This window comes from Oncorhynchus mykiss, chromosome 2 (assembly GCF_057628025.1).
Source record: "Oncorhynchus mykiss isolate SJ-2025 chromosome 2, ASM5762802v1, whole genome shotgun sequence".
Taxonomy (NCBI): Eukaryota; Metazoa; Chordata; class Actinopteri; order Salmoniformes; family Salmonidae; genus Oncorhynchus; species Oncorhynchus mykiss.
In genome coordinates this window covers 12,252,501-12,271,808 of record NC_143023.1, presented here as the reverse complement: position 1 = coordinate 12,271,808, position 19,308 = coordinate 12,252,501, and the positions used below count along the sequence as shown (strand labels likewise).

General features: G+C 46.0%; 2 protein-coding genes across 5 annotated transcripts in view; one reads left to right on the top strand and one right to left on the bottom strand.

Moving 5' to 3' along the window:
- The window catches only part of LOC110513400 (SNF-related serine/threonine-protein kinase), a 64,001-nt gene extending 52,771 nt beyond the window's left edge, over nt 1-11,230 (top strand). For both annotated transcript variants that reach the window (XM_090188982.1, XM_090188981.1), the window contains exons 5-6: nt 1,300-1,434; nt 6,267-11,230. In XM_090188982.1, the coding sequence (XP_090045108.1) occupies nt 1,300-1,434; nt 6,267-7,662 (1,531 nt within the window). In that variant the 3' untranslated portion in view covers nt 7,663-11,230. The remainder of the gene's footprint in view (nt 1-1,299; nt 1,435-6,266) is intronic.
- Nucleotides 11,231-14,675: 3,445 nt separating this feature from the next.
- Nucleotides 14,676-19,308, bottom strand: part of LOC118936508 (anoctamin-10) — a 53,124-nt gene continuing 48,491 nt past the window's right edge. For all 3 annotated transcript variants that reach the window (XM_090188983.1, XM_090188985.1, XM_090188984.1), the window contains one exon: nt 14,676-17,607. In XM_090188983.1, coding sequence (XP_090045109.1) covers nt 17,566-17,607 — 42 coding nt within the window. In that variant the 3' untranslated portion in view covers nt 14,676-17,565. The remainder of the gene's footprint in view (nt 17,608-19,308) is intronic.

Below are 19,308 nucleotides of genomic sequence, written 5' to 3'. Positions count from 1 at the left end.
TACTGATGATGAGGAGAGAGCAGAGGGATATTAACCCTGTCTGAAGGAAGGGCTTTACTGACGATGAGGAGAGAGCAGAGAGATATTAACCCTGTCTGAAGGAAGGGCTTTACTAATGATGAGGAGAGAGCAGAGGGATATTAACCCTGTCTGAAGGAAGGGCTTTACTGATGATGAGGAGAGAGCAGAGAGATATTAACCCTGTCTGAAGGAAGGGCTTTACTGATGATGAGGAGAGAGCAGAGAGATATTAACCCTGTCTGAAGGAAGGGCTTTACTGATGATGAGGAGAGAGCAGAGGGATATTAACCCTGTCTGAAGGAAGGGCTTTACTGATGATGAGGAGAGAGCAGAGGGATATTAACCCTGTCTGAAGGGAGGGCTTTACTGATGATGAGGAGAGAGCAGAGGGATATTAACCCTGTCTGAAGGAAGGGCTTTACTGATGATGAGGAGAGAGCAGAGGGATATTAACCCTGTCTGAAGGAAGGGCTTTACTGATGATGATGAGGAGAGAGCAGAGGGATATTAACCCTGTCTGAAGGAAGGGCTTTACTGATGATGAGGAGAGAGCAGAGGGATATTAACCCTGTCTGAAGGAAGGGCTTTACTGATGATGAGGAGAGAGCAGAGGGATATTAACCCTGTCTGAAGGAAGGGCTTTACTGATGATGAGGAGAGAGCAGAGGGATATTAACCCTGTCTGAAGGAAGGGCTTTACTGATGATGATGAGGAGAGAGCAGAGGGATATTAACCCTGTCTGAAGGAAGGGCTTTACTGATGATAAGGAGAGAGCAGCGGGATATTAACCCTGTCTGAAGGAAGGGCTTTACTGATGACGAGGAGAGAGCAGAGGGATACAGGGAGTCTTGAGTAAACGCCAGAGGATTTATCCCCACTTCCCAGGCATTCAAGAGATTGTCCCGCTGAAGCCCCCACCTCCCACCTGACAGACAGACATTTACATTCTCACACACACACACCACAGCACTTGGCTGAGGATTTGACTTGATTGTTCATTAGCACAGCGTAGAGTAATCCCAGAGGCTGTTGAGGGACGTGAACCAGCCACCTACTGTCATTGACTCCAGAGGGGTTAGAGGGCAACGAAGGGTTAGAACCTGTGATGTTGCTTTGTTACATTTTAGATATGTCGAATGCCGACGTGATTGGGTTTGCTCTGCGGTGACTTGCCTGTTGACATACCGTACTTGTCTCTCGTGTGTGGGTGTGTAACCCTCTCTTGGCCTTCTCTCCCAGCCTGTCCTAACATGTTCTGTCCATGGTGTTTGTTCCAGAGCCCTGGAGACCAACAAGTACAACCACATCACTGCCACCTACTTCCTGCTGGCTGAGAGGATCCTGAGAGAGAAACAGGAGAAGGAGGTCCAGACACGCTCCTCCAGCCCCAGCAACATCAAGGCCCAGTTCAGGTGACACACACATGCAACACATACAGTTGAAGTCGGAGGTTTACATACACTTAGGTTGGTGTCATTAAAACACATAAAACGTTTTTCAACCACTCCACAAATGTCTTGTTAACAAACTATAGTTTTGGCAAGTCGGTTAGGACATCTACTTTGTGCCTGACGCAAGGAATTCTTCCAATTGTTTACAGATTATTTCACTTATAATTCACTGTATCACAATTCCAGTGGGTCAGAAGTTTACATACACTTTGTTGACTGTGCCTTTAAACAGATTGGAAAATTCCAGAAAATGATGTCATGGCTTTAGAAGCATCTGATAGGCTCAAATCAAATCAAATCAAATCAAATTTTATTTGTCACATACACATGGTTAGCAGATGTTAATGCGAGTGTAGCGAAATGCTTGTGCTTCTAGTTCCGACAATGCAGTAATAACAAGTAATCTAACTAACAATTCCAAAACTACTGTCTTGTACACAGTGTAAGGGGATAAAGAATATGTACATAAGGATATATGAATGAGTGATGGTACAGAGCAGCATAGGCAAGATACAGTAGATGGTATCGGGTACAGTATGTACAAATGAGATGAGTATGTAAACAAAGTGGCATAGTATAGTATAAAGTGGCTAGTGATACATGTATTACATAAGGATACCGTCGATGATATAGAGTACAGTATATACGTATGCATATGAGATGAATAATGTAGGGTAAGTAACATTTATATAAGGTAGCATTGTTTAAAGTGGCTAGTGATATATTTACATCATTTCCCATCAATTCCCATTATTAAAGTGGCTGGAGTTGAGTCAGTGTCAGTGTGTTGGCAGCAGCCACTCAGTGTTAGTGGTGGCTGTTTAACAGTCTGATGGCCTTGAGATAGAAGCTGTTTTTCAGTCTCTCGGTCCCAGCTTTGATGCACCTGTACTGACCTCGCCTTCTGGATGATAGCGGGGTGAACAGGCAGTGGCTCGGGTGGTTGATGTCCTTGATGATCTTTATGGCCTTCCTGTGACATCGGGTGGTGTAGGTGTCCTGGAGGGCAGGTAGTTTGCCCCCGGTGATGCGTTGTGCAGACCTCACTACCCTCTGGAGAGCCTTACGGTTGAGGGCAGTGCAGTTGCCATACCAGGCGGTGATACAGCCCGCCAGGATGCTCTCGATTGTGCATCTGTAGAAGTTTGTGAGTGCTTTTGGTGACAAGCCGAATTTCTTCAGCCTCCTGAGGTTGAAGAGGCGCTGCTGCGCCTTCTTCACGATGCTGTCTGTGTGAGTGGACCAATTCAGTTTGTCTGTGATGTGTATGCCGAGGAACTTAAAACTTGCTACCCTCTCCACTACTGTTCCATCGATGTGGATAGGGGGGTGTTCCCTCTGCTGTTTCCTGAAGTCCACAATCATCTCCTTAGTTTTGTTGACGTTGAGTGTGAGGTTATTTTCCTGACACCACACTCCGAGGGCCCTCACCTCCTCCCTGTAGGCCGTCTCATCGTTGTTGGTAATCAAGCCTACCACTGTTGTGTCGTCCGCAAACTTGATGATTGAGTTGGAGGCGTGCGTGGCCACGCAGTCGTGGGTGAACAGGGAGTACAGGAGAGGGCCCAGAACGCACCCTTGTGGGGCCCCAGTGTTGAGGATCAGCGGGGAGGAGATGTTGTTGCCTACCCTCACCACCTGGGGGCGGCCCGTCAGGAAGTCCAGTACCCAGTTGCACAGGGCGGGGTCGAGACCCAGGGTCTCGAGCTTGATGACGAGCTTGGAGGGTACTATGGTGTTGAATGCCGAGCTGTAGTCGATGAACAGCATTCTCACATAGGTATTCCTCTTGTCCAGATGGGTTAGGGCAGTGTGCAGTGTGGTTGAGATTGCATCGTCTGTGGACCTATTTGGGCGGTAAGCAAATTGGAGTGGGTCTAGGGTGGAGGTGATATGGTCCTTGACTAGTCTCTCAAAGCACTTCATGATGACGGATGTGAGTGCTACGGGGCGGTAGTCGTTTAGCTCAGTTACCTTAGCTTTCTTGGGAACAGGAACAATGGTGGCCCTCTTGAAGCATGTGGGAACAGCAGACTGGTATAGGGATTGATTGAATATGTCCGTAAACACACCGGCCAGCTGGTCTGCGCATGCTCTGAGGGCGCGGCTGGGGATGCCGTCTGGGCCTGCAGCCTTGCGAGGGTTAACACGTTTAAATGTCTTACTCACCTCGGCTGCAGTGAAGGAGAGACCGCATGTTTTCGTTGCAGGCCGTGTCAGTGGCACTGTATTGTCCTCAAAGCGGGCAAAAAAGTTATTTAGTCTGCCTGGGAGCAAGACATCCTGGTCCGTGACTGGGCTGGATTTCTTCCTGTAGTCCGTGATTGACTGTAGACCCTGCCACATGCCTCTTGTGTCTGAGCCGTTGAATTGAGATTCTACTTTGTCTCTGTACTGGCGCTTAGCTTGTTTGATAGCCTTGCGGAGGGAATAGCTGCACTGTTTGTATTCGGTCATGTTACCAGACACCTTGCCCTGATTAAAAGCAGTGGTTCGCGCTTTCAGTTTCACACGAATGCTGCCATCAATCCACGGTTTCTGGTTAGGGAATGTTTTAATCGTTGCTATGGGAACGACATCTTCAACGCACGTTCTAATGAACTCGCACACCGAATCAGCGTATTCGTCAATGTTGTTATCTGACGCAATACGAAACATCTCCCAGTCCACGTGATGGAAGCAGTCTTGGAGTGTGGAGTCAGCTTGGTCGGACCAGCGTTGGACAGACCTCAGCGTGGGAGCCTCTTTGAGTCAAGTGGAGGTGTAGCTGTGGATGTATTTCAAGGCCTACCTTCAAACTCAGTCCCTCTTTGCTTGACATCATGGGAAAACCAAAAGAAATCAGCCAAGACCGCAGGGGGGAAAAAATTGTAGACCTCCACAAGTCTGGTTCATCCTTGGGAGCAATTTCCAAACGCCTGAAGGTACCACGTTCATCTGTACAAACAATAGTACGCAAGTATAAACACCATGGGACCACGCAGCCGTCATACCACTCAGGAAGGAGACGCGTTCTGTCTCCTAGAGATGAACATACTTTGGTGGAAAAAGTGCCAATCAATCCCAGAACAACAGCAAAGGACCTTGTGAAGATGCTGGAGGAAACAGGTACAAAAGTATCTATATCCACAGTAAAACGAGTCCTATATCGACATAACCTGAAAGGCCGCTCAGCAAGGAAGAAGCCACTGCTCCAAAACCTCCATAACAAATGCAGACTACTTCTGAATTTAACTGTTCATACATGCAACACACACACGCATGTGACGCATACACACAACACCAAAACTATCCCCTCCAGATCAAACCCACCAGATCCAACCACTCTAACTGCAATACCAATGCCTGTTTAATAGCCTGCTACACACACACTCATCCATTTATTGGGGCCATTCAGATTGTCATAATGACGCCGACTCAATGACTAAGAGGAAGAAGCAGCCAAGGCTCTGACGGTAATTGACCTCTTGGGTGCTGCTCTGCTTGGTGTCGTTGACCGTGCATTAGGAGGAGAACCCATGCTGTCCTTTCCTCATGGTCTGGTTCCCCTCCCTCCCCCTCTGGTCATGTGATCCCTCAACGTGGTGACATGTGTTGTTAAGGCTGACTGCAGTAAATGCTTTGGAGTGACCTAGAAAGGGGAAGTCTGGCTTTGATATTCCCGAGAGAGAAGCAGAGAGAGGGAGCCACTCCTTTTGGAGGAAGAGGAGAGATCAAACGCATGCAGGCTAAAGCTGCTCCCTCCTGGCCTGCTTGCTGTAACCCATTTGGCCAGAAACCCATTGCCAAACAGGTGCTCGGAGGGAAAAGGCACAATTTTTATCTTCTGGGTCGTGGCCCCCTGGGTGCAGGAGCAGAATGTGAGTCAAATCCACTGTCATGTATAGTGCAGCAGTACAGGTCTCTACATCTACTGTTTCTACTGGCCTGCGCTCCTCCATTCACCACTTAGTTTTTCAGGGTTGTTCTGTATTTTAACACAAACACTGTCAGCGTCTGGCATCAGGCAACATGGCATCATAACAGAAATAACATTCTGATAGTGGTTCAATTATTTTTAGGAATAACAACAGTCTACTGTGTATCATGCATGCCAGTTTATATATGCCCAAAACAGTGACCTGGACAAGAGGGCGAATACTAAGTGTGTTAGCATAGTGCCCCCGCGCTCTCTCGCTCTCTGTGCCATCGTGGGCTGAAGCTGAGCTTCATCAGGTAGTTCAGGGATTGTCTGTAGAGTCTGTCAGGGTCGTCTGAGGTTGAGAGTGAATGGAGTCTGAGCAGTGTCACACAGCTGAGGTGTGTGTCTGAGAGATTCTACTGTAGTTACGCCTTTTGAAAGCCTGGCTGAATTAACTAGGATGGTGTCAGAGCAGCACTAAGGGCCCTGTGGTGACCCGACCCAGCCTCCACCGCCATGCAGCAGCGTGGAGGGTCACACATGCACCCGGCAGGCAGGACTACCATGGGATTAATTGTGTTAGATTGCGTGCCGCTGGGACATGCCCGGGCTCCGTCGAGAGAGATCCCCAGTGCTCTGTTCTGTTTGTTTTCTCACTCTGCCATGTCAACAAGGACCTTCTACATTAGAAGAATGTTGACTCACTGAGCTGTTCAGTCAGGTTCAGCAGTTCAGGACTGGATTACACATGAATCATCTGACCTCATTCTAAGATCATACTGTTTATTTTATCTTAGTTTATTTTCTCCTCTGACTCTATATAAAGTCATTCCAGCGTATACTAACCAGGGGAATAGTTTGGGTAACTCTGGTCTGCTCTCTGCCCCTCCAGGCAGTCCTGGCCGACGAAGATTGACATGCATCAGGACATCGAGGACAGTCTGGCAGCCTCCTCCATCTGCCACGCTGGTGGTCCCCAGTCCCCCGCCCGCAGCGCTGAGAGCCTTCTCAACGGACACCGCACCAAAGGCCTGCTGGAGCTCCGCAGGGACGAGAGCAACGCAGGGGCCTCCGGTGCCCCTGCCCCCGTTTCTGGGCCCCCTAGAGCTGGGGCCACGGCCCCCACACCCTCCACCTCCTCAGCCAAGCAGCGCAGCTGCCTGTTCAGAGTGGAGGAGGATGAAGAGGAGGAAGAGGACCCGTCCCCTCTGTCCACACAAGTGATCCTGCGTCGCAAGGCTCCATCTATCACCAACCGGCTGACCTCCAGGAAGAGTGCCCCAGTCCTCAACCAGATCTTTGAGGAGGAGGGTGAGTCAGACGACGACTTCGACATGGACGAGGGCCTGCCACCCAAACTCAGCCGGCTAAAGATGAACATCGCTGCTGCAGCGGCCGGGTCGCCGGGCACCACTCAGAAACGCTATCACCGCCGCAAGAGCCAAGGCCGCGGCTCGTCCTGCTCCAGCTCAGAGACCAGCGACGACGACTCCGAGAGCCACCGCCGGCGTCTGGACAAGGACACAGGCTTCACCTACAGCTGGAACCGCAGGGACAGCAGTGAGGGCCCGCCTGGAAACTCAGGGGGAAATGGTGGAGGGAGCAGTGGAGGGCAGAGTAAACCCCCCGGGGAGGGGGGCAGTCCTCCTGGAGGGGGAGGTGGGGGGAGTAATGACAATGGAGGGAGTGGTAGTAGTGGGGGGGGAGGTGGTAAGGGACAGGGTTCCCCCTCAAGTTGTTCTAACGGCAGCAGTAACCACTCGTCTTCAGGCTCAGGGTCCACGCGGAGACACTGTGCCTCCCGCAGCCCCGGGGCAGCAGAGCTGGTGGAGAGCCTGAAGCTCCTGAGCCTGTGTCTCAGCTCCCAGTTACAGCACAGGGGGAGAAGTGGAGGCCCCGGCCTGGCAGGGGGGATGGGCCAGTTCATCATAGACCCTCAGAACCTGTCCAATAGTCTGTCCAGCAGCCTGTCAGCTGGCAGCGTCAAGACACAGGAGAGGTCCTCTTGGAAGATGTGCATCGGCTCCAACGGCAGCTTGGACCTGGAGTTAGACACCATCGCTCTGCCCACCACTGCTGTCAACACTCCACGGTCATACACAGACCAAACGGCAGCAGCACTTAGCGAACTGGCCCTGGCCACCAAGGAGAATAACAAGCTGAACAACCTGAAAAAGAATGTTCTCCAGCTACCTCTGTGTGAAAAGAGCATCTCTGTGAACATCCAGCGCAGCCCTAGAGAAGGGCTCCTGTGCACCTCTCAGGCCAGCTGCTGCCAGGTCATATGACACACACTCCCTGGCGCCCTCTGACACCACTCTGCCAGTCCAATCTGTCCAACCACAGTCACCGCTGTAGCATACGTCTGACCTCAGAACACCTCCCCATCACAACCTGCCTTCTGCTGTTGTCTTAAAAGATGCCACTTGTAGGACCTATGAGCTGCATGCTGCAGGGGGTTCTTTTGTTTCTGCTACATCACTAGCTCCCCCTGGAATGAGCCGAGGTAACACAACTTAGTTGGGGTGTTGATGGAAACATAAATATGGATGTTGGTTTGATTTTAGATCAACTATATTTTGGGGTACAAAATACCAAACTTTTAACAGTGGGTAAGTAGTAGCACGTGATAGTTAAAGGGTAAGCACTTAAATTTGATTATTGGTCTACTGTCTACTATGTAAAGGGTATGTTAGGAGAGGTAGAGGAGGACAGGACAGAGATGCCATACAGCTGGGAGAGATAAGAGGACAGGAAAGAGATACCATACAGCTGGGAGAGATAGGAGGACAGGACAAAGATACCAGTCACCATACAGCTGGGAGAGATGGGAGGACAGGACAAAGATACCAGTCACCATACAGCTGGGAGAGATAGGAGGACAGGACAAAGATACCAGTCACCATACAGCTGGGAGAGATGGGAGGACAGGACAGAGATACCATACAGCTGGGAGAGATAGGAGGACAGGACAGAGATATCATACAGCTGGGAGAGATAGGAGGACAGGACAGAGATACCAGTCACCATACAGCTGGGAGAGGTAGAGTTGGACAGGACAGAGATACCAGTCACCATACAGCTGGGAGAGGTAGAGGAGAGCAGGACAGAGATACCAGTCACCATACAGCTGGGAGAGGTAGAGGAGGACAGGACAGAGATACTAGTCACCATACAGCTGGGAGAGGTAGACGAGAGCAGGACAGAGATACCAGTCACCATACAGCTGGGAGAGGTAGAAGAGAACAGGACAGAGATACCAGTCACCATACAGTTGGGAGAGGTAGAGGAGGACAGGACAGAGATACCAGTCACCATACAGCTGGGAGAGGTAGAGGAGGACAGGACAGAGATACCAGTCACCATACAGCTGGGAGAGGTAGAGGAGGACAGGACAGGACAGGACAGAGATACCAGTCACCATACAGCTGGGAGAGGTAGAGGAGGACAGGACAGGACAGGACAGAGATACCAGTCACCATACAGCTGGGAGAGGTAGAGGAGGACAGGACAGGACAGGACAGAGATACCAGTCACCATACATGGTCCTGGAGGGAAGTAACCTGTAACCTTCATGTTGATATAAGCTCCTGCCATGCAGTCACATGGCAACGACCAACTGAGACAGAAACTTGGTAACCTCTAGAGATGTTTTAATTTGATTCATTGATTAACCTCATTTTACAGTGACCTACTGTCTGAAACGTTATTTCACTTGGATATTGCACACAGACAATCTGTTTTATGTTTGTATTTGTTAAGTGTATGGAATTAAAGAGGCATTTTAGATGGCGATACAGCTCACTGAATTGATTTTGAAGGCAACATGAATGATTGTTTCCAAACCCCTGTTTAACAAGTGCTACTTCAACACATCTGGTTTACTGTGGTGTTCCTGAGAGCCAGGAACCTGGAAAATAAGGCTTCAGCTTCCTCTTTATTCCCATCTCAATGCACTCGTCTTCAGGCACAATACATTCACCTATTTGGGTCAAATACTACTATACTTACTATTGTATAGTGAATACAGGTAGGAGCTGCAATCTTTTAGACACTATTCTAACAGAAAGGGTCATTCATCTGTAATTAGAACTACTGCTATTCATTTGCAAATTGGGCAAAACTCCTGAAATGATTCAAAGTTCATGACAACGTGTCAAACTGAATGTAAAGTACACTGGTAGACGAGTCGTGTGTTTTTCTGCTGTGCTGGGCCTCAAGGTAGCAGGCAAGCAGACCCACACAGATTTGATGTGGTCCCGTTCACATGTTGGTCATGGCCTTGGTTGACCACCTGCCATGTTGACGTACCATCTTAGAAAATGCATTTTAAGATCAATAGAAGAGCATGAGAATTGAAAAGAAAATGTACTAATGAATTGGAAACTGCATTGGGTCTCTGTATTCCAGTGGACCCACACACGTCTTTGCTTTGTTAGACTGTTTCACTTTCTGTTACTGTAACTGACTGGTCTTCTGACTGGCCTGGCAGGCTGGTCTTCTGACTGGCCTGGCAGGCGGGTCTTCTGACTGCTCTGGCAGGCTGATCTTCTGACTGGCCTGGCAGGCTGATCTTCTGACTGCTCTGGCAGGCTGATCTTCTGACTGGCCTGGCAGGCTGATCTTCTGACTGGCCTGGCAGGCTGATCTTCTGACTGGCCTGGCAGGCTGATCTTCTGACTGGCCTGGCAGGCTGATCTTCTGACTGGTCTGGCAGGCTGGTCTTCTGACTGGCCTGGCAGGCTGATCTTCTGACTGGCCTGGCAGGCTGATCTTCTGACTGGCCTGGCAGGCTGGTCTTCTGACTGGCCTGGCAGGCTGATCTTCTGACTGGCCTGGCAGGCTGATCTTCTGACTGGCCTGGCAGGCTGATCTTCTGACTGGCCTGGCAGGCTGATCTTCTGACTGGCCTGGCAGGCTGGTCTTCTGACTGGCCTGGCAGGCTGATCTTCTGACTGGCCTGGCAGGCTGGTTGGTTTGTTTGTTTTTAAAGGGTATATGTTGAGTATGTATATATGTTTTAAAAAGTTATATTTTTGAACGATCTGCTGTTTTAAAAATGATTCTGTGTTGAATTGGGCCCGTGAGTCTTTCGTTGGGGACTAACATCGCAGTGTGTGTCACACACACCCACACCTTACTGGACACTGCAGGGTGAAGGTTTTACATTCAGGATTAGTGGTTCAGTAGAGCACATGCACCTTTCAGGAGAGATTCCTGTCTGTAAGCTTTAAAGGACTGGGCTTAGTAAAGAAGGAAAGAAATGGGGTTGTAGGGAGATGTGGGGATATATTTTAAGGGCATTGGCAATAAGCTACATGTTGCAGCTATCTGTAAATCAACATATTTTTGTTTTATATTTCAACCCTGTACAGCCTTAGATTGAAAGGCACCTCGGACTAAAAACGAACAGAGAAAGATATCTTGAGTATTTTTTTTCTTTTGAAACAAAATGTCTGTAAATAGAGATGTAAATATGGTGCTCTATATTTAGAGTCGGCAGAGTGAACCTCTTGGTGCAGAGCTGTAAGTATAGCCTTATTAGGAATGGGTGTCTCCAAGAAAAGAACATGACTTTATTCATGTCAGCCAGTCTGACCGTTGTCTTACCCAGATGTAAACAGCTGAATGACATGTGCATGTGTTATATGTTTAACATTATCCATCCAAGGACATCGAGAGAGGAAGAACCATCCACTGAATGTTACTGGACCAAACCATGTACTGGCTAAATGAAAATATGAAATGGCAGAATTATTCAATGTATTATTCTGTAGTTGATACCTGTTGTGAACAGTTACATATAGCTATGGTGATATCCTAAATAAAATGTTGTGGGAAATGACGTCTTACAAACGAGTCTAGTCTTTTCTGTGCTCGCGATGCATTGATGACACGCCTGTCTCCCAAGTGGGTCTGTGTTCTGTCAGATGCAACTTCGATCACTTGTTGCTAAAGGAATTGACAGAAAAGAATCCATTACACTGTACAGTGTCGATCCCCAATGTTACACCATAACTTTATCTTGTCAACTATTTACCTCAGAGCTTCATCCAAGAGGTGGATCACTGATCGGTGTGCTGGTAGTTTACCTGGTGGCCTTGCTTTTAAGATCAACCATCAGCCTAATCTCTGTTAATGTCCCAAATGGCACCCTATTCCCTATATAGTGCACTAGTTTTCATGGTCAAAAGTAATGCACAATGTAGGGAGTAGGGTGCCAGTTGGGGCACATGACTTAGGAGAACTCTAATTAGAACAATCTTGGTGCATCACCATGATCAGACTCCAGAGACTATTCCCTCCAGGGTAGAGACCAGTTAAATATGCAGGCCACAGAGCCCCTCTGCTGAAAGGTATTCTGCCAGGATTTACAACTCGTTATGCTGCTGCCAAAAGACACCAGTAACCCCTGAAGAGCAACTTATATAGAGCCTTCACCTCCAGTGCCTTCAGAAAGTATTCAGAACCATTTTGTGTTGCAGCCTGAATTCAAAATGTAGTCAATATTTTTTCTGTCACTCATCGACATAATACCCCATAATTTTATTCAATGGTAGCAAATGTATTAAATGAAATGCAGAATTAGGTCTGTATCAGCTTTGAGTCGTCTTGGCTAGGTCTGTATCAGTTTGCACAACTAGATTTGGGGATTTTCTCCTATTCTTCCTTGCAGATTTTCTCAAGCTGTGTTAAGTTAGATGGAGAGCGGCGGTGAACAGCAGTCTTCAAGTCTTTCCACAGATTTTCAATGGTATTCAAGTTTGGACTTTGGTTGGATCACTCAGACTTCCACATTGTTCTGAAGCCATTCCAGTGTTGCTTTGGCTTTATGCTTGGGGTCATTGTCCTGTTGGGACGTAAATCTTTGCTCCAGTCTAAGGTCGTTTGCGTTCTGATAAAGGATTTGCCTGTATTTGGCGCCATTCATTGTTCCCTCCATCCTTAACAGTCTCCCAGTCCCCTACTGCTGAAAAGCATCCCCATAGCATGATGCTGCCACCACCATGCTTCACAATGGGGATGGAGTTAGACTGGTGATGAGCTGTGCCTGATTTTATCCAGACAGAGCTTTGCATTCAGGCCAAATAGTTTTTAAAAATGTACCTTTTTGAAAACTCCTGGCATGCTGTCATGTGCCTTTTTCTCAGGAGTGGCTTCCTTCTGGCCACTCTCCCATAAAGCCCAGATTGAAGTGCTGTAGAGACTTGTCCTTCTGGCAGGTTCTCCCATCTCAGCCAAGGACAACTCTCTAGTTCTGAGTGGTCATTGGGTTCTTGGTCCCTTCCCTGACCAAGGTCCTTCTTGCCTGTTTGGTTGGCAGACAGCTCTTGGCAGAGTCTGGGTAGTTCCATTTTATTATTTCCCAATGATGGAGACCACTGTGCTCTTGGAAACTTTCAATACTCTAGAACTTTTTCATGCTCTTCCCCAGATATATGCCTCATCACAGTTCTCTCTCTCTGAGAGTTACGGACAGTTCCTGGGACTTTATGGTATAGTTTCTGCACTGTCAACTGTGGGACCTTATATAGACACGTGTTTCTTTCTAAATCAATTGAATTGGTCACAGGTGTCACTACAACTTGGAGTCCATCTCAAGATCAAAAGAGATTGGATGCACTGGAAGTCAATTTGGAGTGTCAAAGCATAGGGGTTGGATACTCATACACATTATTGTAGATTTCTCTATTTCGTTGTCAATAAATGTGCAAACATTTCTAAAAACATGTTTTAACTTTGTCATTATGGCGTGAAAGGTGAGATTTTTCATATTTTAACATTTTGAATTCCGGTTGTAACAACAAAATGTGTAATAAGGCAAGAGGTATGAATACTTTCTGAAGGCACTGTACCTCTGTCCTTAGAGGTAGAGCATGTAGACGGGACACACCAGAGGGATCATCAACTAGATTCAGACACAGGCTGAGTGGATGGTCAGGGGACCGGAACATAATTACAGATCTGTCCTTACAGAGGTAGAGCATGTAGACGGGACACACTAGAGGGATCATCAACTAGATTCAGCCGAGGGACAAATGTTCTGGAGTGGATGGTCAGGGGGCCAGAACATAATTACAGATCTGTCCTTACAGAGGTAGAGCATGTAGACGGGACACACTAGAGGGATCATCAACTAGATTCAGCCGAGGGACAAATGTTCTGGAGTGGATGGTCAGGGGACCGGAACATAATTACAAATCATTTGTAGACTGCAAATTTACCGCTAGAAGCCAAAACAGATATTTGACTAAACGATCATTTCAAACCTTGTTTACAGTTGATAAACGATAATGTCTCTACTATGCTTGGGAATAGTTGGGAACAGATTTCCTAATGTTTTTACTGTCTTGTGAACAACAAAAAAGATAGTTCCATATTTTTTTCCATTTCCCAATGATGGAGACCACTGTGCTCTTGGAAACGTTGAATACTTTCTGAAGGCCCTATTGGAACTGCCTAGAGCTGACCACCTGACCAAACAGAGCTACTGGGCAGGAAAGACCTTGGTCAGGGACGTGACCAAGAACCCAATGAACACTGACAGAACTTCAGAGTTCCTTGGCTGAGATGGGAAAACCTGCCAGAAGGACAACAGTATGGGGTATTGTGTGTAGATGGGTGGGGAGAACCTGAACTAGAGAATGGACACACTTTGTCATTATGGGGTATTGTGTGTAGATGGGTGGGGAGAACCTGAACTAGAGAATGGACACACTTTGTCATTATGGGTATTGTGTGTCATTATGGGGTATTGTGTGTCATTATGGGGTATTGTGTGTAGATGGGTGGGGAAAACCTGAACTAGAGAATGGAGACACTGTCATTATGGGGTATTGTGTGTCATTATGGGGTATTGTGTGTAGATGGGTGGGGAAAACCTGAACTAGAGAATGGACACACTTTGTCATTATGGGGTATTGTGTGTAGATGGGTGGGGAAAACCTGAACTAGAGAATGGAGACACTTTGTCATTATGGGGTATTGTGTGTAGATGGGTGGGGAGAACCTGAACTAGAGAATGGAGACACTTTGTCATTATGGGGTATTGTGTGTAGATGGGTGGGGAGAACCTGAACTAGAGAATGGAGACACTTTGTCATTATGGGGTATTGTGTGTAGATGGGTGGGGAGAACCTGAACTAGAGAATGGAGACACTTTGTCATTATGGGGTATTGTGTGTAGATGGGTGGGGAGAACCTGAACTAGAGAATGGAGACACTTTGTCATTATGGGGTATTGTGTGTAGATGGGTGGGGAAAACCTGAACTAGAGAATGGAGACACTTGTAAGCATATATGAAAGACTTTTGTATAGATTTATTTGAGGAAAGGGATGCTGGGTCTGTTTGGTTTCAATAATGCTGTTCTGAACCATTTTTAAACACTTGGTGATATTGTGATGGCAAACTGTAGTGAGTGTAGGTACAGTATATAGCATATAAAACAAATCTTGACAGCATGTCATGTAAAAGGCACAAGCCCGCTCTGAGGGGGGTCTTCAAGAGCACATTGGACTAATAGCATAAACTTTTTAAAAAATCAATGAATTTCCACTCACATACATTCTAAGTATCACTACTTCTGATTGATAGTCATTGATTAGACTGAGTAACAATGACCATGATAGTTGCAGGCTGTGAGGAGTATTTAACATTACGTAGCATACCATGCTTCAGTATGATACAGAGGAGGCTGGTAGGAGGAGCTATAGGAGGATGGGCTCATTGAAATGTATGGAATGGAATCAAACATGGTGTTCCATTAATTCCATTCCAGTCTTTACAACTTCTCTGTAGCATACTGAAGCATCACCATTGATAATTAGATCTTTCCTATCTCCATGTGTAGTATCACTATGGATCAGATAATACCCTGGCTGTGTGGTTCTGTGTGGCTCAGTTGTATCTCCATGTGTAGTATCACTATGGATCAGATAATACCCTGGCTGTGTGGTTCTGTGTGGCTCAGTTGTATCTCCATGTGTAGTATCACTATGGATCAGATAATACCCTGGCTGTGTGGTTCTGTGTGGCTCAGTTGTATCTCCATGTGTAGTATCACTATGGATCAGATAACACCCTGGCTGTGTGGCTCAGTTGGTAGAGCATGGCGCCTGCAACGCCAAGGATCCTGGGTTTGAGTCCTGCTGGAGCCATAAATACATCATGATACATGTCTAAGTCAATTTGGATAAAAGTGTCTGCTTAATGGCATATATTATACTCTGGCAACACTATGTAAACGTTTCAAGGATCTCAATGCTAGAGCACATAATTATGCCAGAATTCCTAAGACTTCCATTTTGAAAGCAGTTCTACTTAGATAACGTCTCTGACAGACCTAGTGATACTGGATGGAGCCCTACCCCATAACTGACTATAGTGGCTTTTAAGCAAAGCTGTTGGTCTAAAACTATTGTCTAATGTGAAAACCTATTTTTGAAAAGTAATTCATGTCATCTGTTGGTGGAATACAGTCTGGATATAATTACCATAGGCCATCTATCTCAAACTGAACCACCTCCACCAATTCCAGAATGGCCACATGAACATGAAAAGTCTATGTAATACAGCATACTACCCTCAACCGCATCCATACACCTTCAATGACCTATTATTTAGCACCTTAACCAGGGCCTGACATTCAGGGCTGCCCGCTGGCCCGGGGAGGTTTTGGAAACCCTCCGGGCCAGTTGATGAAAATAAATATTGTAAAAATGCTATATTTAATCTAGGCTATATAATAAAGAATTCCTGAAGCTGTGAGTTCGTTATGTTGATTATTTATCATACGCGCACCATAAACTACACATTAAGCCTAGCTGGAGATTGTTGTGTGGAGCAGCTCACTGAAGACCGACAGCGGCAGGGAACATCTTCAAAGGTCTGATAAATACCAATAAATGTTAAGGCAAGTATAGGTATGCAAACCTGCAATAAAACGTTCCGTCTTGGTAGAATATTTGCTTTGCGCAATTGTCATCATAGAATAGCCTAACTTGATAATCGGACATTTCTTCGAGGCTATTTGGTCCTAGAAAAGTCATTGAAGGTAGCCGATTTAGAAGTTGCACTGCAATATAATTATTCCTCGATTGAATTTATTTCTGATCAGTTTTTATGAGAGATCTATCTGCTTTCATTTGTTTCCCGCGCAGGTCTGTTGCCATCTTTGCGGTAAAACCACGTGCAGTGATTATGAGCAAGACAACCAGTGGAATGTTGGTTTTCCATACACATCGTTCCGTTACAAAGGGAACCCGGTTTTTACTCACTTTGTTTTAAAACATGATACAATAAGCCCTCAACATTTCAAATGGTGAGACTGACTATCTGCCACAGACATCATTAGTGTGTTGGGAGCATCTACATACAGTCTATTAGTCAGGCAATGTCCACTTTATTCTGACAGGTTTTAGAATGTAAAATATGTTTATGTCATTTGTTGTTATGCATACTTTTCTGCTTACTAATTTTGGGGGGATTTTTTTTCGATAGGTTATGACAACAATTCAATATAAAATGCAAGTCCTTCAAAATTACAATTAATTGCTTGAAAAATCATTGAATTTGACTTCCCAATGTCTGTATGAATCCTGTAGGCTACTTGCTCAGCCCAAATGAAAGATAAAATCCCTAGCTGTTGAATTTATGCGTGCATCATTCACTTGCCTGCCAGATGTTGACTGGTGCCAGTATTTCTTCCATTCGGCCTAGTCTAGTGTGCCATTGCAAATTGACCTGAATGTCAAGCCCTGCCTTAACATTACATTTGGTACGTAGCAATGCATTTCCAACAGTGGTTTCCGGAGGACATTAACATAAAGTCTTGTTCTCCGGTCAGATCTGAATCTTTAGTTTAGAGGCTGGTCTTCATGATTGTTTTAATCACATCCAGTAATGTTGTATAGACATCTGCAGGTAATACACTACACTCAGCAAAACAAACAGAAATACCTGGCAACAGTGCAGAGGTTAAGAGCATAAAGCCAGGTTTAACAACCAACCGTTTATATATATATAAAAATAAAATTACTTTGGGATATTTTATGCATAAATGAGCTAATTGAGGTGTTGTAAAGAAAACAGTCTATGTGAATCTTTCTCCTTTGGAAGGGCATGTTCCATCTGGAGTTTAGCCCATCTTCGTCTTGTCAGTATCTGAACGATCGGCCTCTTCTCTCCTCATCACTTATCAGTCTTTGGGATCCCCGAGGCCTCCAGCATTTTCTGTAACAGTGTAAAATGTGATTAATATCTCTTATGTTCTACCGAACTGCCACATGAAATACAGGCTACCTGTTAGGCCTATTATTGGGGATGTCATATAAACAGAATAAACCTTCCATAGAATACATTGTTCTCTGTAGCTCAGCTGGGAAGCTCAGCTTCCATAGAAGGAATACATTGTTCTCTGTAGCTCAGCTGGGAAGCTCAGCTTCCATAGAAGGAATACATTGTTCTCTGTAGCTCAGCTGGGAAGCTCAGCTTCCATAGAAGGAATACATTGTTCTCTGTAGCTCAGCTGGGAAGCTCAGCTTCCATAGAAGGAATACATTGTTCTCTGTAGCTCAGCTGGGAAGCTCAGCTTCCATAGAAGGAATACATTGTTCTCTGTAGCTCAGCTGGGAAGCTCAGCTTCCATAGAAGGAATACATTGTTCTCTGTAGCTCAGCTGGGAAGCTCAGCTTCCATAGAAGGAATACATTGTTCTCTGTAGCTCAGCTGGGAAGCTCAGCTTCCATAGAAGGAATACATTGTTCTCTGTAGCTCAGCTGGGAAGCTCAGCTTCCATAGAAGGAGTACATTGTTCTCTGAAGCTCAGCTGGGAAGCTCAGCTTCCATAGAAGGAATACATTACTCTCTGTAGCTCAGCTGGGAAGCTCAGCTTCCATAGAAGGAATACATTGTTCTCTGTAGCTCAGCTGGTAGTTTTTGAAGCTGCAGTAAAAGTACAATAAGTTGTCGGCTGTGGTATTTTGGATGCAGTATTTGCAAGAATAACTGCAGTTATACTGCACTGTAACGCTTCGATCACACCGACAGCGTCATTACATGTTGGTACACCAGAGTTACATTCATTCCCAAGGAAACGCTGTGTTTGCCTTGCAGTGCGTTCGGTGTGGTGCATGTTGGATTTATCGACCGCATGCATCAAACTGTATGTGTAGACGGCTTGACAGAAATGGTAGCAGAAGGTGAATGTTGAACTTTGTTACATTCAAATCCAGGTGATGCTGTGTTGGCAGCGTAACTGCAGTTACAATGCAAAAGTACTGCAGTAAAAAAAATATATATAATTTTGGACACAGTATTTGCAGCATACTGCAGGTATACTGCACTCTGATTGCAATCTGTTTCCATAAGGGAGAGCATGCCGTTGTAACAAGGTAGTGGGTTCCATTTCTGGGACCACCCATACTTAAAATATATGCACGCATGATTAAGTCGCTTTGGATAAACGCGTCTGCTAAATGGCATATATTATAATATATAAATATTAACGCTTTTCAGTGTTGGAGCAGCTTTTTAAAATAAAACAAACATAAGCACACTGTTAGCTTGCTTTAACAAATATACAGAGTTCTCCTCTCTCTCTCTCTCTCTAAATGACATTAAGCCTCCCGAGGAGAGGAAACCAGAGCTTTAAAACAGCATTACATCTCCAAATTACAGTGGTTCTGGAACCTCTTAACAAGACCTGGAGATCTTCACCAGATTGACTTCTTATTTTAAAATAGAACACTTTTTTTACAACACAGGCCTTCTCCCCAGACTCTAATCTCAGCTGAGTTACATTTAATCAATTCATTCCACTGCCTCCAGCGCACCCGAGCAAATTACATTCTGGGTTCAAATGTGTTACGTGCAATTAACGCTTCAATCCAACACACGGATCAATGGGAGAGTTTCTTTGCTGATGGAGGTATT